General features: G+C 40.6%; 1 protein-coding gene across 1 annotated transcript in view; it reads left to right on the top strand.

Moving 5' to 3' along the window:
- Window positions 1–18,590, top strand: part of TRPM1 (transient receptor potential cation channel subfamily M member 1) — a 58,717-nt gene that overhangs the window by 25,947 nt on the left and 14,180 nt on the right. Inside the window, exons 10-15 of the mRNA XM_080809661.1 lie at window positions 467–595; window positions 3,340–3,591; window positions 4,731–4,905; window positions 7,349–7,493; window positions 8,828–9,030; window positions 9,873–10,005. Coding sequence (XP_080665787.1) covers window positions 467–595; window positions 3,340–3,591; window positions 4,731–4,905; window positions 7,349–7,493; window positions 8,828–9,030; window positions 9,873–10,005 — 1,037 coding nt within the window. The remainder of the gene's footprint in view (window positions 1–466; window positions 596–3,339; window positions 3,592–4,730; window positions 4,906–7,348; window positions 7,494–8,827; window positions 9,031–9,872; window positions 10,006–18,590) is intronic.

The raw sequence follows: 18,590 nt of genomic DNA, 5'->3' as shown, positions 1-18,590 counted from the left end.
TTTGTGCACCTGGGCAGACAGCTTTCACTCCCCCACTTCTAACCTCCCGTATCTATCGGCAGTGTAAAGATTCAAGAGGGAGATTTGCAAAGCAGGGAGATTAAGTAACATTTTCCAACTTCCAGGAATGTAGAAGACACATCAGTGAAATATTAAAAATTTCCCCATCTACTCCGTAATTCCCCCATGAGAGTGATAGTGGCCACAAATACATCTTCATGTAGAAAATGAAATGCCAGTGTCCGTATCATCCTAGAGCATAAAATGCCTCCTGACCTGCCCCAAAGTTTATCTGCACTGGTGATGTGAACAGAAGGTTTCCTCTAGATGAGTCAGTCCAGTTGGAAATGCAAATTTTAGAAGACCTGTCAACCTGAAAATAGGATTTCAAAGTTGTTGTTGTTGTTGTTGTTTCCCAGCATGTGTTATCTCCCCAAACACTGCTAACAGTTGTTCTGCCCTTCAGATATCATACTTGGGCTACCTCCTGCTCTTCAACTACGTCATCCTGGTGCGGATGGAGCGCTGGCCCTGTCTCCAGGAGTGGATTGTCATCTCCTACATCGTGAGCCTGGCATTAGAGAAAATACGAGAGGTGATTACTCCAAAGTCCTGTCCCAGGCCCACTGAACGCTGACTTCAATTCAGATATAGCTTCTTACTGCAAAAACACTTCATGCAAATCATGAGTGGCATCATACCATGATACCATGGTACCTTTTTCTCTTTTGGGCTATCACAATCCCAAGTTTGTTCTATTCCCTTGCTTAAGATTTCTATGTCTTCTGCTTTTTTTTTTTTTTTAAGATTTTATTTATTTGTTTGACAGACAGAGATCGCAAGTAGGCAGAGAGGCAGGCAGAGAGAGAGAGAGAGAGAGAGAGAGAGAGGAGGAAGCAGGCTCCCTGCGGAGCAGAGAGCCCGATGCTGGACTCAATCCCAGGACCCTGGGATCATGACCTGAGCCGAAGGCAGAGGCTTTAACCCACTGAGCCACCCAGGCACCCCTGTCTTCTGCTTTTGATTTGAATTTGCAGATTAAAACACAAAGCAGGGCGCCTGGGTTGTTCAGTGGGTTAAGCCTCTGCCTTCAGCTCAGGTCATGATCTCAGGGTCCTGAGATCAACCCCCTCATCGGGCTCTCTGCTCAGCAGGGAGCCTGCTTCCCCCTCTCTCTCTGCCTGCCTCTCTGCCTACTTGTGATCTCTCTGTCAAATAAATAAATAAAATCTTTTAAAAAAACACAAAGCAAAATAAATGATGTTTAGTAGTAAAAACAGTCTCAGGTCCTGTAAAAGCAATAATAAATGCTGCCAGGAGATAAACCAATTACTACAACAGGGTACAAATTTTGGTTGTTTACTGGGAACTGAAACTAAAAACAAAGAGAGACCCAAGATGATGTTTTACCTACAACTTGGGACTCAGAATCATGACTCCCTACCACCTGCAATGGGGACTCTACCTTCTTATTAAGGAAGAGCTCTCAGGAGATTCTGAGAGTATGGCAGAGGAAAGAAAGCCAGGTACTTTTCTTCAAGTTTTAACATATTAGCTTGTAAAGAGAAAGCTTATATCCAAGTAAAAAATGAATTTGAACTGGAAAAAAGCACACAGAAGCATTTCACATGCCTCTTCCAACTGATACAGACGCAGTACTATTATTTTGCCATTGTTGTTATTAAACCTTTCACTGAACTGAAAACAAACAAACTAACTAACAAACAAACAAAAAACCATTACTGGCAACTCCTTCCCAGCCAAGGTAGTTTGATGCTGTCAGTCTAATGAAAGCCTGAGACACAAAAAAGTGCAGAATCCAACACCTTACAACCCGTCTCCTTTGCTACTAGTCTTTCTTTTCCAGGTGGCTTCAACAAAGTCTGCAGGTGTTACAACTGGGATTCCCCAAGCGGCCTGCCATGCCATCCCTATGCCAACATGATCCCACTGAGCACCAGCCATGTGCTAAGATGCTGTTCTTTTTTTTTTAATATTTTATTTATTTATTTGACAGACAGAGATCACAAGTGGGCAGAGAGGCAGGCAGAGGAGGGGGATGGAAAGCAGGCTCCCTGCTGAGCAGAGAGCCCGATGCGGGGCTTGATCCCAGGACCCTGAGATCATGACCTGAGCCGAAGGCAGAGGCTTAACCCACTGAGCCACCCAGACATCCCTAAGATACTGTTCTTTATTCTAGGAGCTCACCCTCTAGTTACAGCTTGCCCCCCCCCCCAGGCTACAGTGTACATAGGTGGTTAAACTAGTCAATCCCTTCTGTTTTGGCCAAAAACTAGACACCACCCCATCCCACCTGTGGGATCTCCAGGACCCACCCAGTCTCCATAACTAGAGGGGTGCCACATGGCACAGCAGATCCCCACCTTACTACACACCATAGTTGCATCCATGGGGTTCACTCTCTGTGTATCGTGGCATGCTGTTTGTTAAATGTTTTTAATTTTACCCTGAGGAAGTAGTGATTTTTAATCAGTGGTGGGTTTTTTTTTAAAGATTTATTTGAGATTTTTATTTATTTATTTGACAGACAGAGATCACCAGAAGGCAGAGAGGCAGGCAGAGAGAGAGGAGGAAGCAGGTTCCCCATCGAGCAGAGAGCCCGACGCGGGGCCCGATCCCAGGACCCCGAGATCATGACCCGATTTATTTGAGAAAGAGAGTGTGCATGGGGAGAGAGGCAGAGGGAGAGTCTCAAGCAGACTCCCTGTGGGGCTCAGTCTCAGGACCCTAAGATCGTGACCTGAGCCATAATCCAGAGTCAGATGCTTAACTGACTGAGACACCCAGGAACCCCAAATAAATGGTGATTTTTAAAGGGTAATATCTCAAAGAGGAGAAAAATCATTTAACCTTCCCCTGACTTCTCACATCTAAGTTGCAAAGGAATTGTGGCAAACAAACATCTAGCCCAATTCTGCCATCTCCACCAGGTAGATTACCCTTTTGTGAGACCACCTGGGTGTATCTCCGCTGTAGACTTTTCCTCCTGGACTAATTCTGGAACGCGGGCTGACGGGCACATATCCAGAGAATTAAAAAGAAATCAAGAGGCAGCTGTTTTAATTTCACCCAGAAGGACACAATTTAGAAGGCATTTCCTGAGAATTTGTGAAACACTGCATCTAGGAATATAGAGGATTCCGTGGAATTTCCCTTTCGAGATATCTTTCTCCGTCTGAGAAGATTAGTGTTTAAAGGTCTTAAGCAGGAAATGGGACCAGATGCCCTGGAATGTTCCACCAGTCCTATCTTTCCAAGATTCTAAGAGGCTTCCAACACAGCACTCCCTGTTTATTGTTCTTTGGCAATTGTTTTCAGATCCTCATGTCAGAGCCAGGCAAACTCAGCCAGAAAATAAAAGTTTGGCTTCAGGAGTACTGGAATATCACGGATCTCGTGGCCATTTCCACATTCATGATTGGAGCAATCCTTCGCCTACAGAAGCAGCCATATATGGGCTATGGCCGAGTGATCTACTGTGTGGATATCATCTTCTGGTACATCCGTGTCCTGGACATCTTTGGTGTCAACAAGTATCTGGGGCCCTATGTGATGATGATTGGCAAGATGGTTAGTACCGGCATCCCATTAGGAGCTAGAGACGTTGTGGTTGTGGTGAAGACCTGAGACCAGGCCTTGGGTGTGGCTTTGTTAGACTTCATTTGGTCTTTCCTTTGTAGTTGGTTTCTTGCAGGAAACATTTTTGCTTTAAAATACATAGTTTTCCTACATGTTAATACTGCATGTATATGTATATACCCAGTATATACTACTTTATATAGAGAAATATATCTACTGTATATATGTACAATACTAATACTGTATATGATATGTATGTGTGTGTATATATATTATGTATACATACACAATATATATGTATAGCAATAATCTGGCTCATAACATGGGATGAAAGCCAGAAATAAATGGGGCCCAGGGTCATTCCCCCTCCTGTATTCCAGTCTTCAGCCCATGTACTCTGGCCTGGAGTGGGCACAGGCAATTCATGTTATAAAGGCCAAGACAAATCCATGGCAACATTTCTTCCAGATTAAATCATACAATATGAAAGAAAAAAAATGAGCCAACTGATCATCCTTATATCACCTAAAATAGCTTCAGTGTTAGGACTGGTCCCAGAGGAAAGGAAGTCTCTTAAGTTTAGGAATAACTCTTTATAGCACAAGCCATTTCGAGTGAAGGAATATACGGTTTAGCTTATCCTGGCAAGGGCTCTCATCTTCAGGGATATCCAAAATTAGGAATTATACCAATTCAGTATCCACAGTTACCAGAACATTGCTCACTGTAACCACTCAGCATTTGTGTAATGAATGAATAAATATTCCGTACTCTCAATTCATTATCTTGTTCCTTTCTTAGATATCTCCTCCTCTGTTTCCCTGAAAAATTCCCATGCTTACCCCATAATTCTTCCCTTTCTCTATTTGCTGTTGTTAAGAGAGGAATATTTGTTTATGGGCAACAAAAGCGGAGAAGAGTTAAGAGGAAACGAGGAAGTCGATGTTCTAGAATAAGATGTATGTATTGCGTAGCATGTAAAAACTAGGAGTCCATGGATGGGATGGAGAGAAGGGAAAGAGGCTCTCTTTATCCTAATTAAACACTCATGAAGTCATCAAGGAGAGCAAAAGCAAGAGAACCTGGCCGATGAGTCAAAACAGTAAGAGACGCATTTTCTTTCTATTTAGATGATTGACATGCTGTATTTTGTGGTCATCATGCTGGTTGTGCTGATGAGTTTTGGAGTAGCCCGTCAAGCCATTTTGCACCCAGATGAGGAGCCTTCCTGGAAATTGGCCCGAAACATCTTCTACATGCCCTACTGGATGATCTATGGAGAGGTGTTTGCAGACCAGATAGACCGTAAGAATAGAATTGATAGTAAGATTCTCTTCCCTGCTTCTGAGGCAGATGATCAGTTCCAAATTAATGGAAGAGCATGGGTTAATTTGGAAATGAATTACTTTTCATTCTGCCACAAGCATCAAATTATTTTATGAAGGAACAAGTGCAGAATATGCAATGTGGATTTTTGAGCCTTCAGTCATTTCTTCTATTCTAAAAACCATTAACCAGAATTTTGAAAGAGTCTCCCATTCTTTTAGCTGGACCTGGTGAACATCTTATCTCGTGAATATAATCCCAGTGCCGATATCCCAATATTTCTTCAAACTAAATCTCTTTCTACCCCAAGACAGAGTGGGTAGTGTTACTCCAATAGACTGAGATGGTAAGTATGATAGGGCGACTGGTGCCTTGTGTCACCCTCGTCTTCAGGCTTCTTCTCCGAAGTCCATTATCCACATGGCTATCAATTTCCTCTTCACTTATGGGGTTCAACTTTTTAAAATTTTTATTATCAACAATAATCGGAATGTTAGCAGAGGAAATGAGCCACACAAGACTATGTGCATTTCTGAGGGGCACAGGACCCAGCTCTGCTCCAGGCTGAGCTGCCAGGTCATGGTGTCTCTTGTGTCATAGGAAGTGAAGCTCAAATGTTCTTATACCTGTTTCACCTGACCAGTTAATGTCCCATGGATGAATGAGGCTCTTCACACCTGCTTTTGTGTCTAGAGCCATACCTTCATTTGTATGTTGTGCTCTGTCACAAAGATACAGATACAACAGCACATCTGCTATTTCCAGTATTCTGCTTCTTGGGGATAGATGGTCTTGAACATCCTCTTCTCGTATGAAATGCAGGATTCTCCGTATATCTCCGGCCACTGGTTTAGACTGATAACTAGTTCACCCAATGCCATCTACCTAGCTTTTATAATGTGATTCCGAACACATCATTACCACCTGTATATCTCAAAGTCAATTGTTGAATGTGTGTGTACATTGGTAAACTGAAACATAAAAATCTAACTTGCTTTCCAAAGAATAGTTGCTTCAGTAAATGTATGATCCAGACATAAATTGTGATATTTTTATTTTTTATTATTAAATTAGGTAATGAGAAGATAAAGAGACAAACGAGGCTATTTTCAATAACACTATTAAATGTTAGGTTTTGATTCTTGATCTGATTATTGCATAATAATTTTTCATTTATTTGTGCTTATGAGGTTTTTGAATTAGGATATGGAGAATGTCTGATTGGTTAACCAGTTGGTTAAAATGATCATCTGCCAGTAGCCTCATATCTTTTTCACAGTATTTTTAACTAGTTAGCTTTTTATTGCTTATGACATATGGTAAAATCAATATTCATGAAGTATATATGTATTTTCTAGAATTAATAAGGTATACAGTTTCGTCTAAATAGACCACTGCTTCCAAGTGTGAATCTGTAATTCTCAAACTTGAGTACTTTGCATTTCGTGACAACCAAAACCATTCTCGTCTTGTTAATCATTTGTTTTACTTTTTTCTCAACTGTCATCTTATTTTCTTTCCTCCCTTCCTGACACACCTAAAAAAACCCCAAAATCCTGCTTTCCAATCGCTATATAGTCTACGCCATGGAAATTAATCGTAAGTTTACGCAGAATTGATGACTTCACTCCATGAAGTGTGTGTATTAATCAGTCTCTCCCTTAGCTAATTACTGACAGCCTTACACTGGTTTTAAATACCTCTCTTGTTTTCTGGTGTCAGAAACAAGTTTTTTTTGTTTTTTGTTTTTTTTCCTGGTGTCAGAAAACAAGAGAGGTTTAAACTGTAAGTAAGTAAAAAGTAGGTAGACTATAAATCCACGGAAGTTACTTCACTGATCACTGCTGGGATCATTCTATTTTTTAGTTCAGGACATAGGTCCTATAGAATCAAAGTGGCATTTTGAATGAGCTAAGAGAAAGAAAAGATGATTTTCCAAAAGGGACATCAGAAACGTTGATTAATGGATTTGAGGGTAGAGGGCATCCTTGCCTCCTTCCTCATAACAAAATTATAGCTGAAGTTCATGTACAAGTGAAACCAAGGAGACAACATGAGGTGATGTTAAATAATCATATTATCCGTTATCCATTAGAAATTAGCTTTCTAAAGGATAACAGTACAGAAAAAAAAAAAGATAGATTTATCTGCTTAGAAATTATGTTTCTAATGTGTATGAAAAACGTAAATACAGAAATGGGAATATGTTTACAAATACGTCAAGTCAAGAATGACTATCACAGAGTGCAGAAATGAGTATTTTTTCTTTGTATGAGTTGATATTTTTCATATGGAATATTATTGCTTATGAAATCAGGGAAAAATCATCTTAAAAAAGAAATAGATTGTGTAATGGCATATGTAAGTTATTTATTCTATTCATTTTATGTAAAAAGTACAAGAAGACAAATTTTTGTTTCAGCTCCTTGTGGTGACAACCAGTATGATGAGGAAGGCAAGCGGCTCCCTCCTTGCATCCCGGGTGCCTGGCTCACACCAGCCATCATGGCGTGTTACCTACTGGTGGCCAACATCCTGCTGGTGAACTTGCTTATTGCAGTTTTCAAGTATGTATCAAGGCTGATGACTGGTTGCCTATTATTTATTGTATTACAGATTTCCAGTTTAATCTTGGAACACTCATGCGGCCATGGATTTACACAGAATTTCAGTGGGGCTTTTAAATATGCAGAGTTTTTGCAATCTCTTTCATTCAAACTTAATCAGCCTTCATGTATTCATGAATCAAAAGTTGACACTTAAATACGTTAAAAAAATTTTTTTGATGGTTCAATACTTTATTTTTTATTGAAGTATAATTAACATACCGTGTTGTATCAGGTTCAGGTATGGAGTACAATGATTCAATAATTCTGTACATTACTCAGTGCTCAAGAGGCTGTGATTAGTGTACTGTTAATCCCCTTTAATCCATTTCACCCATCCCTCCACCCACCTCCCCTCCAGCAACCACCGGTTTGTTCCCTGTGTTTGAGAGTCTGGTTTTTTTTTCCTTTCTTTCATCTCTTTTTTCTTTGTTTGTTTTGTTTCTTATATCCCACATATGAATGAAATCATATGATATTTGTCTTTGTCTTAAATACATTTAAACTCAATCTTGGTTAGTATTTTAACACTTAAACATGTATTTTAATCTGATGAAAATATTTCCTTAGATGAAAGTCTCCTGGAATAGGGAAGATTTGATCAAGGCATGACTTTAATTCATTATCACAGGCACAGAAAGCAATGTCGACTTCATAAGCTGTGACAATTATTGTGATATAGTATAAAATGTTTTCCTAATTATTAACAGAATAGAAGATAAAATGGCCTTGGAAAGAGATGGCTTAAACTATAAAATCAAGTGTCTTGTAAAACTTGCCCATTTTGGCATGAGGTGTTGAGCATGTGACCATGCTTAATAAATGATTTTTTAAAAATTCTAGCTTCTAAGATGAAAATATAAGGGAAAAATACTTCACAGAAATACAGAATCTTAGAGCTATCCAGGGCTTTGGAAAGAATCTGGTTCAAACTCTTATACAAGTGTATTTCAGGTTTAAATACTTCAAAATGCTTAGCTGAATAGCTCCTACCTTTAAAAATATGAAATAATATTTTCCTGAGCATATGAATCAGTAGACTGTAGTATGGTGTCTCGAGAGAGCAATAGGTAGCCATTTTAATATAGTTAATCCTTAATTATTTATATAAGTAAAATGTCCTTGGGTGTAGATAATTCACAATGATAGATAAACCAAAAGGGTAATTCAGGAGTCAGTACTAAAGGGCACTAAAAGACCCTTTCACTGTTTATTTTCATTCCGATGTGAGTGACCGATTGTCCTGGGAAATCAAAATGAAAAGCAAAATAACTAAACCTTTATTCTTTTTAAAGCAATACTTTCTTTGAAGTCAAGTCCATATCCAACCAGGTGTGGAAATTCCAGCGATACCAGCTGATAATGACATTTCATGACCGGCCAGTCCTACCTCCACCAATGATCATTTTAAGCCACATCTATATAATCATCATGCGTCTCAGTGGCCGCTTTAGAAAGAAAAGAGAAGGGGACCAAGACGAACAGGATCGTGGACTGAGTATGTACAGGACTCTTTCATTTCTATCCTGCGCGAATTTCAAGAGGGCCCTAACGGGACACCCTCACAGAAATCTCGCTGAGCTACTTAAATTGTGTGAAAACGTAACACCCGAATCCAACTGTTGTTCTTTGCAGAACGCTTCTCATTTTATGTTGATTTTATTCCAGTTCTGTTAGTTTGGGAGTAATGCATGTTACTGAAAGTTTGCTCATGAAGAGATTAGAAAGTGAGAGAGTTCTTGAGAATGACTTGCCTGTATAAATTCAATGCTCCTTTAAGAATGTTTCCACCCAGGGACACCTGGGTGGCTCAATGGGTTAAAGCCTCTGCCTTCGGCTCAGGTCATGATCCCAGGGTCCTGGGATCGAGGCCCACATCGGGCTCTCTGCTCCGCAGGGAGCCTGCTTCCCTCTCTCTCTGCCTGCCTCTCTGCCTACTTGTGATCTCTATCTGTCAGATAAATAAATAAAATCTTAAAAAAAAAAAAAAGAATGTTTTCGCCTGTTGCATCTCAAAAGGATAGGAAAATACTGCTGTCCACCTGACTCCATCCATAACACAGATGCAACAGTCTCTCCAGAAAATAGTACTTGGCTTCACTTTGCAAATAGCTGTAATCGTGGTGTTTTGTGTTAAAAAGTGAGCCATTCTGCTCCAATGGGAAGATGATGGCTGCATACTGCAACCTGTTTGAGTAAAACAACTGGGGTAGTGGGAGAACTGCCCAGCAAAGGAGCTTAAGGCCGGTTGGGTTGTGATATTCGCAATGGCGCGCCTCAATTGATTCTTCATGGACAGGGCTCATTTCTCACTTGGCAAACCCTTCTCCCTTTACGCAGAGCTGTTTCTCAGCGACGAGGAGCTGAAGAGGCTGCACGAGTTCGAGGAGCAGTGTGTCCAGGAGCACTTCCAGGAGAAGGAGGACGAGCAGCAGTCGTCCAGCGACGAGCGCATCCGCGTCACTTGTGAGAGGTGAGCCCAGCGCGGGGTCGGGACCCAGCCGCCGGCCGAGGGTGTGCGGGCCACTCCGCCCCATTCTAAGAGAGATGCCGATGTTCATATAAATGTTCCCTCCAAGTTCTCTTGTCGGTTCCCACTTTGGGTTCTTTACGTGTTTTCTCCCGAAATAGTGGGAGAATATCCCGCGTGAAAGGGTGATTGTAAATTGTATCTAGAAGTGAATGACGGGGTGTCTTGCAAATATCCCAGACCCAAAGTAAAGCAAACCAAAAGCCCCTGACAGTTCTTGCCCAGCCCCAGAGTGGGAGATTTTACTGCAGGACCCTGCACGAATGAAGAGAAAAATCCGCTGCTGGGCTATGCAAAGGCTAGAGAAGCGGTCTTTTGACTGGTGGTTGCCTTCGTCAAGGATGGTGTTCCTGCAGGGACTGACCTGCTCATCCCACCTTAATGTTCTTGTTGCTCCTTTCCCAGAATGCAGAATGAATGAATGAACACATGTGTGAGCCAATCTATGAATGAGCGAAGGAAGGCAGGTGAGGGAGAACCAGAAAGGGTGACATTTCCCAACCTTTTCATTACTGTTCCTCCCGCAGCTGAGAACGAGGAACCAGCAAAGGGTAGACAGGAACAATAAAACCACACTATCTGTATTTTTTAATCATATAATTTTTAAGAACCTTTATCACTTACTAAAAGAAATGTAAGCTATTATTATTACTAAGACTGTGATCATTGATAAAACATCGTTCCAAAGAGTTTAACCAACAATGCAGGTAGAAGGATGACACCTACGGGAATTCTAGCTTATCATTCCGTCGTTCAGAACTCAGAATTAAAGTTTCTTGGTACAACTATATGTATATATTGATAAACATAAAGACATTCACAAGAATGTTTCAGCAGACCATCCAGTCAAGGGCCTCAACCACTACAACAGAATTTATAACACCCTTGAAGTCTCCCTGCTCTACACATTCCAGCCAGTGACTCTGCCACAGCCCCCAGGCTCCAGGTCTCCGGCCCATCTCCCCTCCTAGCCCTAGCCACCTTGTAACCCAGTCTACCAAATTCAAGGATGATCTGCACCAACTTTTGGCCTTAATAAGACACATTTTCAAAACTACTTTTAAATGCATCTTTGCTGTTTTAATAGCAACTGCTAAGCTTTCAAGATACAAAAATTATTTCTTCCTGAGAAAGATAAGTTACTCCCATCTTAGTAATCTAAAATCTCAACTTTTTAGTTAGACATTAACTTGGATTTAATCATAGCCAGTAATTTACAATGGAAATTGTGTTTTGTTTCACTCTGCTTCTGCCCCTTCCCCCCCCCCCCCCGCCCCCCAGCATTGTTTGGATTTTTACCATTCTTGGAGCAAGCCTCCAAGAATGTGGTTATCAGGTCACTACCAAACTGCATTTTCCTCTTGGGGCTTCGTGCACACGTAATAGGAATGAAAGTGTACTGGGCAGTAAAAACATCTACTTCCCGTTTCTCTTGGCTGAGATCTTCAGGAGTGATCGGAGCACATTCCTGCCCCTCCGGTTCCCTTGTTGACCCTTTCTAGGCTGAATCACAGGTGAATATCAGAGACAAATGGAGGAGGAGGTTTGGAGAGAAGGTACTTTTTCTTCACTCTTAACCTCAGGACAGCTGAGGTCCTAAGGGTGGAAGAATAGAAATAAAATTAGTTATTTTTACCTAAATTTGACACCGGTGATAATTTTTTAAATCAAATTTTTGAGTACTCATGTATTTCTGCCATTTTAAAAAATCTACTTTATATGTTGGCTTGTTTTCATTTTCCACATTACCATATGCCATTTGATGATTCTCCTTATCATCCCCGGCACCATTCTATCTGCAGGGTCTGGTTAGGAGTGAGCCTCCTAACCTCCTAAGATGCGCCTGGCATCAGTCCCTGCTGTTGGCTGGTACCTTTCAAAACCTGAGCCAGCAATTTGCATGACTCAGTCTAACAAACGTGTTCACACAGGAAGTTTACGTGCTTGTGCTCCTCCTTGCAGGGTGTTTTGAGGGCTTATGTGCAGGAACCAAATTCATGGCTTTCCCTTCATGTTTAGAGAGTAATAGATGCAGTTCTAACAATTTCACCCAACTTCACCATTTTGTGAGATCTAACATTGAGTCTCTCAATCAGAGATTTACATTATAATCCAGTTTTTAGTTAATACAATCCTGAAGCAGGGTATTTAGCCCAAAGCCCCACACAGCATACCCACTTAGCTGACTTAACGGCAATGCACTCATGGTTTTCCTCCCAAATTTGGACATGCTCTGGGCTCTGAGAGTGGCACCACTAGCCATCTCGTTTGACACTGTCAAATAATCAAATTCTGCTTTCTTCCCCCTGTGAATGAATCATGCCCCCCCACACACACACACATACACACACACTTCTTTCCTTCTCGACCACCAGCACACCAGTACAAGCTACCATCATTTTTCACCAGGATTCCTGTGGTTGCTTGGAAAGCATCTGAGCTCCGAGAGCATCTGAGCTCTCCATAATCATTTCCACTCTTTCAATTCATTGTGCACTCACTAGACTCGAATCCCGTTGCATTGCTCCCCAACAGCTCTCTTTAAAAGTCTTTCAGGGGCTCCCATCGCTCCCAGCTCCAGTATCACCCCGGACTGTCCTCCCTCCATGCTGGGTTCGCCAGTCTTGTCAGCCTTCTTTCATTTCCTCAAAGTCACCACTCCCTTCCTGCCATAAGGGTTTTTGTACATGTTTTAACCTCTGTCTACTCATCCTTTGGATCTCTGCTCAAATGTCAGTTCCTTCTGGAAAACTTCCCTGACTACCTCACACCTTAGACTAGGTCAAGAAGCCTGCACATCTCCACATAGCAAAACCTTGAGTTTTTGAGTGAATGGATGACTAAAAAGTTCATGTCCTGACTTGAATGTAAATTTCCATCCTATCCTCAATGAATATCAAATAGGATATCAACTATGCTCCCTCTGGGTTTGCAACTTTGATTTTGCTATTGGCAACCGGGAAGAATTTCAATATACAAATGATTCTGCTACCCATAACTGTCAGGAAGAATCTTTAATATCAGCAACACCAAAACAACGGGTGGTGTGGAAGGGTGTTGTTTCTTTGCTTGAAAGTTTAATGTCAGGTAACCTAGAGGGCTGGTGGAAGAACATTTTACAAATGCATCTGCCAGCACAACCAACGTAGAATTTGTCAACCTAGATATTCATCATACCAGGCCAATACCTAGTAACATGTATCTTTATCAATCACAACCTGAAGGCCATCTCTGTGTCTCTTGAAAATCCAGGGTTGAGCACAACATTCCTTTTGTGGTTTGGCATCCCTCAGTGCACAGGTTCAAGAGCAATTGAGTTGAAAAGAATCTTTTCTAAAAAGATTTTGTCCAAGTTTCAACTTCCTTTTCTTGAACAATGAGAATTATGTAATCCAGTGTGTTTTCCTTTTTTCCATGGCATCAAGGAAGCTTAGCACCAACTTAATATTTAATTAAAATAGGTATATTATTATAGATTTTTGGAATACATGGTGTACATTGCCTCCTTATTACCTCTTCTTCATTCATAACTTCCACTTAAATGAACTTTCATTTTGCATGTATGATATTTTCAAGTATGCAGGCTATAATTCATAAATCATACATTTTAAATGCTGTTGGTCTTATACTTAAGCATCTATAGGTCTTAGACTAGCCAAACCTATAATAGAAGGCTTGGATTCCCCCCAAAACCTCTGGGTCAACTGGTTTCTTGTCATATTTGTGGATCTGGGTTAAGGTGTTGGGTTTCCTCTAGGCTTGATTAGGAATGAAGTGATTCATGGTCTTGAGATCTTATTTGGCATCCTTTTCCCAAGTAATCAAGTAGAGACAGTAGTAACAGAGATCATAACAAGAAAGACAAGAAGGAGAGAAGTGAGATAGTCAGTAGAAGAAGACCTGAAAGAGAGATGAGCTTCAGAAAGGAGGTGGGTAATTCCTCTGATGTAGAAATTAATAGGAGTCAAAGTTGTTTGGATTATGGGGAAGGGGTGGGATTAAATGTGGGAGTTTTAATGTGTCTAGTAAATGACAATCTTGTTCCTTACCTGACCTTTGAGAGCCAATTCAAGGACAGAGGCAGGTATCAGGCAGATAGAGTTAAAAATAGTATTGGCTTTACTAGTAATAAAGGTGCTAGAGGATGTGGTTCAGTTGTTGCCAAATTCACAGAATTAGCCAGAATTAGCCATGGTCACTCAGTCACAGGCACCTGCAGACCTCTGTTCTCACAGGCAGAATCAGCTTTCCCCACGAAGCTTACCATATGAACAAAACAAAGTGAGAAGCCGTGCTCTCTTCAGGCAGCTGGCTCTCAAAGAGAGAGAAAAAAAAAGCAAGCTAGTGTCGTGGTCCCCAAGTTCCAACCACAAAATCAGTCCTCCTCAAGAATAAATAAAGGGGGTGCCTGGGTGGCTCAGTGGGTTAAGCCTCTGCCTTCGGCTCAGGTCATGATCTCAGGGTCCTGGGATCGAGACCCGCATCGGGCTCTCTGCTCAGCAGGGAGCCTGCTTCCCCCTCTCTCTCTGCCTGCCTCTCTGCCTACTTGTGATCTCTCTGTGTGTCAAATAAGTAAATAAAATCTTTTAAAAAATAAATAAATAAATAAAGGACTGGAGAGAGGCCAAGAGTTTTACACTAATAGAAAGTCCAGATGCATAGGAAGGCATGATAGGAATGGGAAAAGAGTACCCCTAGCAATATTACAGACTTAAAGCCTCCAAGGAGGATTCAAGTCCACCTTTAGGAGAAATATGATAGGAAAGGAGCTAGCCAAGAGATTGCTCGGCAGGAATATTTAGGATGTAATGAAATGAGCTAATATGACTTTGTATCGCGCCAAGTCAAGGTGACTCCCATGACCCTCATCAGTGACTCTCTACAGCCCAAGGGCAAGAATGCAGCTAGTGAATGAAGCATAGGGCATAGCAAAAGGGAGGCTGAAAGGGACCTGTGATCCTGGGAACCAATCAGTGGGGATACCATAATGATGTTAGTATTTGCAAATGGTAGCATAAACATTTACACTGCCTCAAGACACCATTTTTCCCTGCCCAGCTGTGGAGTCCTAGTGGCAAGAGAGGAAGGAGTAGAGTTGACACTTCTGTCTGAAAGTAAGGGAAAGAGAACCTAGGATATTATTAAGAGCTTCAATGAGTAGCTGACCTGAGCCTTGCCCGAACAGAAAGTGGAATATAGCCAGAAAAGTCCACTGATTTAGATGACTTGAATTCTAGAAACCAAGGAGGTCTGAAGTATGGCCATGTTGGTATACATAATGATGTGGCCTAGAGTTAAGATCCTAGAGAGCTTAATATTCTTTTAGTAAGTCTTCAGTATTTTGTTTATTAAAAACAATGAGAAAGCCAAAAGATTTAAGACTTAAGTCTTGTTCTTCATTTAGTCTTTCACATATAAAAACTCTGTAAGTAAGCACAACCGGGTTCCATCTTGAGTGTTCTCATTATAATTACTAAACTTAAAAGGCAGCCTCATACAAAGATGGAAATTAAAATAGCTGGATATAAAATTTGGACTGGATTAAACAAGTTTATGATCTGTAGACCTGGAATAAAATTACAGGGTTAGAATAGTCTTAGAACTCAATATAGAATACCATGGGACCTTGAAACATGGGTTTCTTCAAGTATAAACTGGATCTAGTTGTTCCACTAACATTGTTTTTAGGTTAACATTGAGCTCTATCATTAAGGAAATGTTCCCATATAATTTATAAGATGCCTTACAGGTGAAGCGTAATGATTGCACATGAAAAGAGGATGGCACATAAAACAGGTTTTGGTAACTACCATGCTACAAAACTCCAAATATCTAAGTTCTGTCCTTAGGAAATACACGAGAGACTCTTACCATGAGAACATGAATTTTGACCTTATATTTAATATATAAGAGTCTATGAAACTCCAATAAAATTATGCCGTCTATCGGTATTCTCTTGGAAGTTACTACAAAGTGCCACACATTTATATATTGTTGTACCTAGTAGTTGAATGAAATGGAAAACTTTATTTACAATGCCTTAAAAACAACAACAACAAAAAAAACTGTGTTTTCTTTCTTTTTTTTTTCAAGATTTTTATTTATTTATTTGATAGACAGAGATCACAAGTTGGCAGAGAGGCAGTCAGAGAGAGAGGAAGGGAAGCAGGCTCCCTGCTAAGCAGGGAGCCAGATGCAGGGCTTGATCCCAGGACCCTGGGATCATGACCTGAGCTGAAGGCAGAGGCTTTAACCCACTGAGCCAACCAGGCACCCCAAAAAACCTGTGTTTTCATTAAGCTACTTTCAAGTTTAGTAGTACAATGTCCAAAACCAAATATCCTAAATAATTGATATATGAAGATAACGATGAAAGCATCTGGAGATTTGCAATCACACCCACTTCACATGGTCATGTTATTGTACACTTGCATAGCATTCATACCTCACAGAGTGCTTTCATTTACACAATTTCACTTAATTGTGTAACACACAACAACACTATCATGCTACCACTGTTGTTGTTGCTGCCTTTGCTGACGTTGTTTTTGTCACTGGTGGAGATGCCGGAGCATTCCATCCCTAACCTGAATATGGCCACATCTCAAAGAGAATACTGAAGTTGACAAAATGTTGATTCTCCATAGCCCTTCTTTTTTCTTGAAAACAAAGTCCTGATATGCAATGTCATTTGCTAATTTGGTACCCTTACCTCTAACTTTCTGAATTTACAAAACAAGTAGAATATATATGGGCCAGATTAGGAGACTGATGAGGGCATTGGGATGTGGCCTTTTAACAGAAAACCCCGTAGACCAGTCTATACTAATCTCTGAGTGAAACCGGTGAGGGGGACAAATGCTACTATTATGAACTAGAACTGATAAAACAAGCTGGGGTCTGGGCTCCCAGGGATTTTAGCAGGAAATATACATTAAGTGGTAAAAGGCAGGGCAAATGTTGTTGTAAGTCAAGAGCAGCTTAAATTCCATTCAAAGACAGGAGAATGATCACGTTGGTCCCAGCCAGTTTGTAGATGTCACTTGGTTCTAGTTTCCTCTGATATAAAAGCCTAGTGCTCACAAATTGTTCCTCTGGCCTGCCCACCGAAACTCAGAAGTTTGGTGGTTAGAAAAATGGCCTTCTGGCTCTTTTCAGTAACATTCTAAATGGGAGAATTTTTACTGTGAAGTAAATGCTACCAGAGTGTGTGAAATAAAAACCTAGAGAAGCACATGTGATGGGCTGACCACTGGGTGTTATATGCAACTGATGAATTATTGAACAATATATCAAAAGCTAATGATGTACTATCGTACATTAGGTAATTGAATTTAAATTAAAAAAAAAAACCTACTGAAGCTACTTATGGGATCTATATGTAAATCCAAACACAGAAATAATTATGAGAAGCCATGAATTCAAACTGGCAAAAATAGATAGACCTGGTAAGAAATCATCAGTATTTCAGTCTAAGAAAATGCATTTGTGTTGTAAAAATACTTAACATCTGAAGAAATAGTCCTTTTGAGACAAATACTGTCATACTAGACTCATAGTTACAAGTGACTTCACCAAATGATTTGAAATACTCAAAGACAAATATTGACCTCTTTTATAAAATGAATATGATTTTGAAAAATAATAAACAATGCGGTCATATTGATCTAATTAAATAATGGTAGAAGCCAGTGCAACAACATAATTCTATACACAATGGCTGGGATCCTTGGCATCACCAAGGCAGCTTTCATTCATCTGGTTCTACAAACATCAGAGGTAGCAAGTTCTAGAACAAGTTTTTTCAAAGTGAGGTCACCAAATGCCCTGGCATTTGGGGTTCTCAAGTTCTAGGAGAATTTTATTTTTCCATTTTGGTGATGATGGAATGTTTGTGAAGCAAATTGGAGGATGAAGATCACGATGAAACAGAAAGGGAGGATGGGGGACACATTCTGAAAAGTCTTGAGTGTATATAAGGACCAGAAATATTTTTTAAAGATTTTATTTATTTATCTAGACAGAGAGAGAGAGAGAGAGAGAGAGAGAGAGAGCACAAGCAGTGGGGAGGGAGAGGAAGAAGCAGACTCCCTGCTGAGCAAGGAGCCTGATGTGGGGCTCAATCCCAGGACCCTGAGATCATGAACTGAGACAAAGGCAGATGCATAACTGACTGAGCCATCTAGGTGCCCCAATAAACAGTAATCTTTATAGAAGGAAGTTAAGAGCTTCTATGGAATTGGAAGAGAAAACCTGAAGCTGCATTTATGTGGCACTTTACGTAATACTGAGGTAGTGCAACTGTTTCTATCATAGAAACATTACCAATGGAGATTACAAGGTTTCCTTTACTTTTAAAGATTATGTATTTATCTGTTTATTTGAGAGAGAGACAGAGACAGAGAAAGAGCATGAATGGGGAGAGGGGCAGAGGGAAAGGGAGAAGCAGACTTCCCTGCCGAGCAGGGAGCCCAGTGCGGGGCTTGATCCCAGGACTCTTAGATTATGACCTGAGCCAAAGGCAGATG

This window comes from Martes martes (genome assembly GCF_963455335.1).
Source record: "Martes martes genome assembly, chromosome: 7".
NCBI lineage: Eukaryota > Metazoa > Chordata > Mammalia > Carnivora > Mustelidae > Martes > Martes martes.
The sequence above is the reverse complement of the archived record's forward strand: the minus strand, read 5'-3'. Positions and strand labels throughout refer to the sequence as shown.